Source organism: Rhinopithecus bieti, unplaced genomic scaffold (genome assembly GCF_001698545.2).
Source record: "Rhinopithecus bieti isolate Rb0 unplaced genomic scaffold, ASM169854v2 scaffold_45389, whole genome shotgun sequence".
Lineage (NCBI taxonomy): Eukaryota > Metazoa > Chordata > Mammalia > Primates > Cercopithecidae > Rhinopithecus > Rhinopithecus bieti.
The window spans coordinates 744412-754441 of NW_016818806.1; the positions used below are offsets into that span (position 1 = coordinate 744412).

General features: G+C 42.8%; 1 protein-coding gene across 1 annotated transcript in view; it reads right to left on the minus strand.

The window, feature by feature from the left end:
- The window catches only part of NUP210L (nucleoporin 210 like), a gene marked incomplete at its 5' end in the record, with an annotated part of 68126 nt that overhangs the window by 37859 nt on the left and 20237 nt on the right, over positions 1 to 10030 (minus strand). The window contains one exon of the mRNA XM_017857472.1: positions 1159 to 1219. Within this exon, the coding sequence (XP_017712961.1) occupies positions 1159 to 1219 (61 nt within the window). The remainder of the gene's footprint in view (positions 1 to 1158; positions 1220 to 10030) is intronic.

Consider the following 10030-nt stretch of genomic DNA (forward strand, 5'->3'; position numbering starts at 1 on the left):
TTTTTTTTTTTTTTTTTTTTTTGAGATGGAGTTTCGCTCTTGTTGCCCAAGCCAGAGTTCAATGACGTGATCTCGGCTCACTGCTGCCTCCACCTCCAGGGTTCAAGTGATTCTCCTGCCTCAGCCTCCTGAGTAGCTGGGATTACAGGCATGCGCAACCACACCTGGCTAATTTAGTGTTTTTAGTAGAGTCGGGGTTTCTCCATGTTGGTCAGGCTGGTCTCGAACTCCCAACCTCAGGTGATCCACCAGCATTGGCCTCCCAAAGGCCTGGGATTACAGGCGTGAGCCACTGTGCCCAGCCCCAAATTTCTATTAGGAGATGAAATTATAAACTAAATGTGGTATTTCCATATAATGGAATACTATTCAGTCATAAAAAGGAAGAAGTACTGATACATGCTACAACACGGATGAACCTCAAAAACATTATGCTAACTTAAAGAAGCCAACACAAGGCTGGGCGCAGTGGCTCACGCCTGTAATCCCAGCACTTTGGGAGGCCGAGGCAGGTGGATTGCCTGAGGTCAGGAGTTCAAGACCAGCCTGGCCAACATGGTGACACCCCATCTCTACTAAAAATACAAAAATTAGCCGGGTGTGGTGGCAGGCACCTGTAATCCCTGCTACTCGGGAGGCTGAGGCAGGAGAATTGCCTGAACCCAGGAGGTGGAGGTTGCAGTGAGCCGAGATTGCACCACTGTGCTCTGACCTGGGCAACAGAGCAAGACTGTCTCAAAAAAAAAAAAAAAAAAAAAGAAACCAACACAAAATGTTGCATATTGTATGATTCCATTTATATGAAATCCATTCAGGATAGCTAATACCATACACAGAAAGCAGATTAGTGATTGCCAGGGGCTGTGAGCAGGAAAGAAAGAAGAGTGACTGCTTCATAGGTATGGGATCTCCTTTGGTGGTGATAAAAATATTTGGAACTAGATAGAGATGCTGAATACACAATATTGGGAATGTACTAAATGCCACTGAATTTTACACTTTACAATGGTTTTACATTATGAAAATTTCACCTCATAAAAAATTATTTGGGGGTTAGAAAAATCTCCTAGAAGGCAAAGGTGTTCTTTCTACATCAATGTTTTACTGAAAATACTTAAGCTTGGAGCCTGGCACTTCCTTATTCTCTCTTTTCCTTACCTGTTGGTATGGAGTTTGAGCTGAGAATTTATAGGCATCAGAATCTGCTCTGGTTGGCACTCTGGATAGAAGAGTTGGAGTTTTTCAAACACCTATAATGAGAAAATAATGTGTTCCTCATTTTTGGCAAAGACAAATTATGACTTTTACTTACATATGGACTTCAGTATAATCCCCAAGAGATTACATGCAAATAAATGACAACTACAAATCAACAGTCTGCCTAACTTCTAATTAGTCTAAAATCATCCACAATACTCCTCTCCAAAATGAACCAGGCACTCAAAACATAACTAGGTATTCTAGAAGATATAACCTAATGTTAGCCCTGTTTCTGACTCTGAGGGACTGAGCATGTAGCAAAGTTTACACTTACCACATCTTCCATATTACTTAGATATTAGGTATAAAATTACTTTGAAATTTCTAATTTTAGCTCTGGTAAAATGACATGAAGTTTGGGGGAAAGAACCTATAATATTCAATTAGCATGAAACACCATCCAGGTCTTCCACCTTCTAGTAAAGTACTCTTTCCTCTACTTCACATTGAATCAGAGAACCAAAGCCAAAATAAAGGAAAAAATTAAAAAGTCAAAGAAAAAAAAAGTCTCAAAATCAGAGGCAGTGAAACTTACTCGACCCATGTAAGTGATAACTTGTTTTCTGAATTCTAAAAACAACAGAACCATTTAGCTTTTAGCCTGAGAATATCTGTAGAAACTATTCATACTCTTACACCTTATGAAAAGTTAGAATTATGTTTTATCCTAACTGTGAATATATTTAAATGGACTTATATCAGCTGGACACAGTGGCTCATGACTGTAATCCCAGCACTTTGGGAGGCAGAGGAGGGCAGATTACCTGAGGTTAGGAGTTCGAGACCAGCTTGGTCAATATAATGAAACCCTGTCTCTACTAAAAATACAAAAATTAGCCAGGCATGGTGGCGTGTGCCTGTAATCTCAGGTACTCAGGAGGCTGAGGCAGAAGAATCACTTGTACCTGGGAGGCAGAGGTTGCAGTGAGTGGAGATCATGCCACTGCACTCCAGCCTAGGCAACAGAGTAAAACTCTGTCTCTAAATAAATAAATAAATAAATAAATAATTTTAAATGGACTTATAATATCTATGTCAGGTGGAGTGGATCAGAAATGAATCCTTCTCTAATTACTGTGGTGTTCATATCCTGTGTTCCTGGTACGGGGAGTTGAAGGGAGTGTGTGTGCTACAGTTTCTTTTTTTTTTTTTTCCAGACTGCTCACCTGCAAGTACTAATAGTTTCTGATGTCAATAGTATATAAAAGCAGGCGGGCATGGTGACTCACGCCTATAATTCCAGCACTTTGGGAGGCCAAGGCGGGTGGATCACTTGAGGTTAGGAGTTTGAGACCAGCCTGGACAACGTGGCGAAACCCCATCTCTACTAAAAATACAAAAAACAGGCCGGGCATGGTGGCTCACGCCTGTAATCCCAGCACTTTGGGAGGCCGAGGCGGGCAGATCACGAGGTCAGGAGCTCAAGACCATCCTGGCTAACATGGTGAAACCCCATCTCTACTAAAAATACAAAAATTAGCTGGGCATGGTGGCAGGCGCCTGTAGTCCCAGCTACTTGGGAGGCTGAGGCAGGAGAATGGTGTGAACCTGGGAGGAGGAGCTTGCAGTGAGCCGAGATCGTGCCACTGCACTCCAGCCTGGGCAACAAGAGCGAAACTCTGTCTCAAAAGAAAACAAAACAAAACAAAACAAAACTATATACAAGCAATCAGCAGGAATGATAAAGATCTAGGAAGTACAAACCTGTTCCCGGAATCGCTCTAACAATTATCTGTCTCTATCCAGAATAAGCTCTTTGTTGATGGTAAGAGAATATAACTTTCTTATCCTTTTTTTTTTTTTTTTTTTTTTTTTTTTTTGAGACGGAGTCTCGCTCTGTCGCCCGGGCTGGAAGTGACAGTGGCCGGATCTCAGCTCACTGCAAGCTCCCTCCGGGTTTACGCATTCTCCTGCTCAGCCTCCCGAGTAGCTGGGACTACAGGCGCCCGCCTCACCGGCTAGTTTATTTGTATTTTTAGTAGAGACGGGGTTTCACCATATTAGCCAGGATGGTCTCGATCTTCTGACCTCGTGATCCGCCCGTCTCGGCCTCCCAAAGCGCTGGGCGTTACAGGCTTGAGCCACGCGGCCGGCCAAACTTTCTTATCCTAATATACCAAAAAAAAAAAATTTAGATTTGGAAGCTTCCAGGACGTCGTTACTTCATTCCAGAGCAGTTCCAACAAATTCCCCCTCAAACTGCCCAGAGGAACTGTTCATGCACGTATGAACAGTGACCATTGATACTTGCGTCCGCCTGCTGCTTTTGTGTGGACAACCAATGGCAAATTATGCTTACTGGGAAGTGTAGACAAAAACCTAGAACCAGTGAAGGGATAGATAAGAAATATTTCAGAATAAACATGGTGTCCTCTTTTTTTTTTAACTTTTTAATATTAAAAATTTTTTAAATTAAAAATAAAGAAAGTCAGGAAGGGTAGGAGGGGGTGCAGGATAGGGAAGACTACAAATAGGGTGCAGTGTATAACTGCTCGTGTGATGGGTGCACCAAAATCTCCACAAATCACCACTAAAGGGCTTACTCATGTACCAAATTCCACCTGTACCCCACATAACATGGGAAAAATTAAAATTAAGAAAATAATTTTTTGTCTCACTCTGTCGGCCCAGGCTGGAGTGCAGTGGCTTGGATCTCAGGCTTCACTGCAAAGTCCGCCTTCCCTGGGTTCACTCGCCATTCTCCTGCCTCAGCCTCCCGAGTAGCTGGGACTACAGGCGCCCGCCACCCTTGCCCGGTTAGTGTTTTTTTTTGTATTTTTTAGTAGGGGAAACGGGGTTTCACCGTGTCGCCAGGATGGTCTCGATTCTCCTGATCCTCGTGATCCGCCCCATCTCGGCCTCCCAAAGTGCTGTGGGGCAGTTACAGTTGAGCCACCGCGCCGGCCAAAATTAAAAATAAATTTAAAAGTCTTCTCAGGCTGGAGTGAAGTGGAACAGTCTCAGTCCTCCACTGCAGCTCGACCTCCTGCGGCTCCGGTGATCCTCCCACCTCAAGACTCCCTAGTAGTCGGGACTACAGGGGCACAGCCACCCACACTCAGCTACTTTTGTATTTTTGTAGACATGGGGTTCCACCATGTTGCTCAGGCTGGTCTCGAACTCTTTGGCTCAGTGAGTCTGCCCCACCTCACGCCTCCCAAAGTGCTGGGCATTACAATTAATTTTTTGTTTTTATTTTTAATTTTTGTGGCTACATAGTACGGCATTACATATTTATGGGGTACATGAGATGCCTTTGATACAGGCATAGAAACTGTAAAATCAACATTCAGAGGTAAGTGGGGTATCCATCACCTCAAGGGCCTACTTTAGTTGAAAACCTTTTTTGTTTTTTTTTGAGGCAGGGTCTTGCTCTGTTGCCACGACTGGAGTTGCAGTGGGTGAAATCTTGGCTTCCTGTGGCCTCGACCTCCTGGGTTCAAGCAATCCTCCCACCTCAGTCTCTCAAGTAGTGGGGAACCACAGGGCTGTGTCCCCATGTGTCAATTAGCCAGCTAATTTTAAAAAAAAAATTTTTTTTTCTTTTTCTAAAAACAGGGTCTCCCTATGTTGCCCAGCCTGGTCTCAAAAACTCTTGGCTCAAGTTAATCCTCCTGCCTCAGGCCTCCTAAAGTGTTGCAATTACAGGTGTTGAGCCGCTGTGTCCAGCTGCATTTATCTTTCTGTGTCACAGACACGAATTATACTCTTTATTATTTGTTTTGATTTTTGAGCATGGAGTCTTGTCTGTTGCCCAGTTTGGAGTGCAATGAATTGATTTCAGCTCACTGCACCTCCGCCTCCAGGGTTCAAGCAAGATTCTCCCTGTCTCAGTCTCCCAAAAGAGCTGGGATTACAGCACGCCTGCCACCATGCCCGACTAATTTTTGTTATTTTTAGTAGAAGACAGGGTTTCACCATTGTTGGCTAGGCTTCGGTCCAAACTCCTGACTCAGATGATCCACCCGCTTGGCCTCCCAAAGTGCTGAATTACAGGCAGTGAGCCTGCACCTGGCCCCGCTTCGTTATTTAAAAATATACGATAAGTATTGTTGACTGTCTCACCCTGTGTGCTATCAAATACTAGATCTATTCAATTTAAGTCTAACGTCATATTTTGTACTAATTAAGCATCCCCCACTTCCCTCCCACCCCACCACTATGCTTTCCCAGGCCTCCAGTAGCCATATTCTACTCTGTCTCCATGAGTTCAATTGTTTTCATTTTTAGCTCCCACCAAATAAGTGAGAACATGCAAAGTTTGGTCTATACCTGGCTTACATAGTGTCTCCAATTCCATCATCCATGTTGTTGCACATGACAGGATCTTTTTTTTTTTTTTTTTTTTTTTTTTTTGAAGGGGTTTTTTTTTTTTTTTTTTTTTTTTTTTTGAGACAGGGTCTTGTTCTGTTGCCCAGGTTGAGTACAGTGGCACAATCATGGCTCATTGCTGCCTCAATCTCCAGGGCTCAAGTGCTTCTTCTGCCTCAGCCTCTCGAGTACCTGGGACTACAGGCATGCACCACTGTTGCCTGGCTAAATTTTTTAAAATTTATTTTTTTGTAGAGATTGAGTCTCACTATGTTGCCTAGGTTGGCCCCAAACTCCTGGGCTCAAGTGGTCCTCCCACCTTGGCCTTCCAAAGTGCTGAGATTACAGGTGTGAGTTATGGTGCCCAGCCATCTCATTCCTTTTCAATGGCTAAGTTGTACTCCATTGTGTATATACACCTCATTTTCTTTATCCAATCATCTATTGATGGACACTTAGGTTGCTTCCAAATCTTGGCCATTGTGAATAGTGCTGTAGTAAATATGAGAGAGCAGATATCTCCTTGATATAATGATTTCCTGTCTTTTGGGTATATGTCTAGCAGGGGGATTGTTGGGATCATATGGTAGTTTGGTAGTTCTATATTTAGTTTTTTGAAAACCTCTGAACTATGCTCCATAGTGACTGTACTAATTTACATTCCCATCAACAGTACATGAGGGTTCCCTTTTCTCTACATCCTTGCCAGGATTCATTGTTGCCTGTCTTTCAGACATAAAGCCATTTTAACTGAGGTGAGATGATATCTTATTGTAGTTTTGATTTGCATTTCTCTGATGATCAATGATGTTGAGCACCTTTTCATATACCTGTTTGCTATTGGTATGTCTTTTTTTTTTTGGCAGGGGACACAGTCTCGCTCTGTCACCCAGGCTGGAGTGCAGTGGTGTGATCTTGGCTCTCTGCAACCTCTGCCTCCCGGGTCCAAACAATTCTCCTGCCTCAGCCTCCCCCAGTAGCTGGGACTACAGAAGCATGCCACCAAACCCAACTAATTTTTGTATTTTTCGCAGAGATGGGATTTTGCCATGTTGGCCAGGCTGGTCTCAAACTCCTAACCTGCCTAACCTGTCATCCACCTGCCTCGGCCTCCCACAGTGCTGGGATTACAGGCGTGAGTCATCGCATCTGGCCTGTATGTCTTCTTTTAAGAAATATCTAAGGCTGGGCCTTAGATCCCATTTGTCAATTTTTGCTTTGGTTGCCTGTGTTTGTGGGGTATTACTCAAGAAATCTTTGCCCACTCCAATGTTCTGGAGAGTTTCCCCAATGTTTTCTGTAATATTTTCATACATTGAGTCTCAGATTTCAGTCTTTAATACATTTTGATTTGATTTTTGCATATGGCGAGAGATAGGGGTGTAGTTTCATTCTTCTGCATATGGATATCCAGTTTTCCCAGCACCACTGATTGAAGAGACTGTTTTTTCCCCAATATATATTCTTGGCACCTTTGTTAAAAGTGAGTTTCCTGCAGGTGTATGAATTTGTTTCTGGGTTCTCTATTCTGTTCCATTGGTCTATATGTTTGTTTTTATGCCAGTGCCATGCTGTTTTGATTACTATAGCTCTGTCGTATAATTTGAAGTCAGGTAATGTGAGTCTTCCAGTTTTATTCTTTTTGCTGAGGATGGCTTTGACTATTCTGGGTCTTTTGTGGTTCCATATAAATTTTAGAATTATTTTTTCTATCTCTGTGAAGAATGTTACTGGTATTTTGATAGGGACTGCATTGGATCTGTAGATTACTCTGGGTAGTATGGGTATTTTAACAATATTGATTCTTCCAACCCATGAACATGGGATATCTTTCCATTTTTGTGTGTGTCGTCTTCATTTATTTTCTTTATTTTTTTGAGATGGTATTTAGCTCTGTTCCCCCATGCTGGAGTTCAATGGCATGATCTCGGCTCACTGCAACCTCCGCCTCCTGGGTTCAAGCGATTCTCATGCCTGGCCATGAATAATCTTTTTAATGTGTTGTTAAATTCGGTTTGCTAGTATTTTGATGAGGGGTTTTGCATCAATGTTCATTACAGATATTAGCCTAGGTCTTTGTTTTTGTTATCAAGGTAATACTGGCCTCATAGAATGAGTTTAGTTGTATTCTCTCCTCTATTTTTCAGAATAGTTTGAGTAGGATTGGTATTAGTTCTTCTTTAAATGTTTGGTAAAATATAGCAGTGAGACCATTAGGTCCTGGGCTTTGTTTTGGTGGGAGACTTTTTTATTTTTATTTTTATTTTTGAGATGGAGTCTCACTCTGTCACCCAGGCTGGAGTGCAGTGGCATGATCTCGGCTCACTGCAACCTCTGCCTCCTGGTTCAAGTGATTCTCCTGCTTCAGCCTCCTGAGTAGCTGGAATTAGAGGTGCCCACCACCATGCTCAGCTAATTTTTGTATTTTTAGTAGAGATGAGGTTTCACCATGCTGGCCAGGCTGGTCTGGAACTCCTGACCTCAAGTGATCCACCCACTTTGGCCTCCCAAAGTGCTGGGATTACAGGAGTGACCACTGTGCCCAGCTTGCTTTGCTGGGAGACTTTTCATCATGGCATTGATCTGATTACTTGTTATTGGTCTGTTAAGATTTTGGATTTCTTCATGGTTAAATCTTGGTAAAGTGTACGTATCTAGGAATTTATCCATTTTTTCTAGGTTTTCCAATTTATTGGCTCATAGTAGCCTTAATGATCCTTTGAATTTCTGTGGTATTGGTTGTAATGTCTCTTTCTCTCTCTCTCTTTTTTTTTTTTGAGACAGAATCTTGTTCTGTTGCCCAGGCTGGAGTGCAGTGGCGTGATCTTGGTTCACTGCAACCTCCGCCTCCTAGGTTTAAGCGATTCTTCTGCCTCAGCCTCCTGAGTAGCTAGGATTACAGGTGTGCACCACCATGCCTGGCTAATTTTTGTATTTTTAGTAGAGATGGGGTTTCACCATGTTGGTCTCAAACTGCTGACCTTGTGATCTACCCACCTCAGCCTCCCAAAGTGCTGGGATTATATGCGTGAGCCACCACGCCCAGCCAATGTCTCTTTTTCCACCTCTGATTTTATTTTGGTCTTCTCTTTTTCTTAGTCTGTCTAAAGGTTTGTCAATTTTGTTTATCTTTTCAAAAAACTGACCTTCTGTTTTGTTGATCTTTTGTATTCTTTTTCATTTCAATTTCATTTATCTGTTCTGATCCTTATTATTCCTTTTCCTCTACTAATTCTGGGTTTGGTTTGCTCTTGCTTTTCTAGTTCTTCAAGACACTTCATTAGGCTTTTTTTATTTCAATTTTTCTACTTTTTTTTGTTTGTTTGTTTTTGAGACGGAGTTTCACTCTTGAGGCCCAGGCTGGAGTGCAATGGTGCAATCTTGGCTCACTGCAACCTCCACCTCCTGGGTTCAAGCGATTCTCCTGCCTCAGCCTCCCGAGTAGCTGGGATTATGGGAACCTGCCACCACACCCAGCTAATTTTTTATATTTTTAGTGGAGACGGGGTTTCACCATGTTGGCCACACTGGTCTCGAACCCCTGACTTCAAGTGATCTGCCCACCTGGGCCTCCCAAAGTGCTGGGATTACAGGTGTGAGCCACTGCGACCAGCCTCTACTTTTTTTTGATGTAGGCACTCACTGCTATAAACTTTTTTCTTTTTTTTTTTTTTTTTGAGATGGAGTCTCACTCTGTCACCCAGGCTGGAGTGCAGTGGTGTGATCTTGGCTCATTGCAACCTCCGCCCTCCGAGTTCCAGCAATTTTCCCGCCTCAGCCTCCCAAGCAGCTGGGCTTACAGGCACCTGCCACTGCGCCTGGCTAATTTTTTGTATTTTTAGTAGAGATGGGGGTTTCACCATCTTGGCCAGGCTGGTCTTGAACTCCTGACCTCGTGATCCACTGGCCTTGGCCTCCCAAAGTGCTGGGATTACAGGCCTGAGCCACCACACCCGGCCTATAAACTTTTTGTTAGTACTGGTTTCACTGTATCTCATGGGTTTTGTTGTGTTTCCATTTTCATTTGTTACAAGAAATTTAAGTTCTTAATTTATTCATTGACCCACTGGTCATTCAGGAACATATTGTTTAATTACCCTGTGTTTGTATAGTTTCCAAAATTCCTCTTGTTACTAATTTCTAGTTTTATTCCATTGTGGTCAGAAAAAATACTTGATATAATTTCAGTGTTTTTAATTAATTTAAAAATGTATTTAATGTATAGGACAGTTGGAACATAGGGGGTGTGTGTGTGTGTGTGTATGTATATATATATATATATTTTTTAGACGGAGTCTCGCTGTGTTGCCCAGGCTGGACTGCAGTGGCACCATATTAGCTCACTGCAAGCTCCGCCTCCCGGGTTCACGTCATTCTCCTGTCTCAGCCTCCCAAGTAGCTGGGACTACAGGCGCCCACCACCACACCCAGCTAATTTTTTATATTTTTTTTTTTTTTT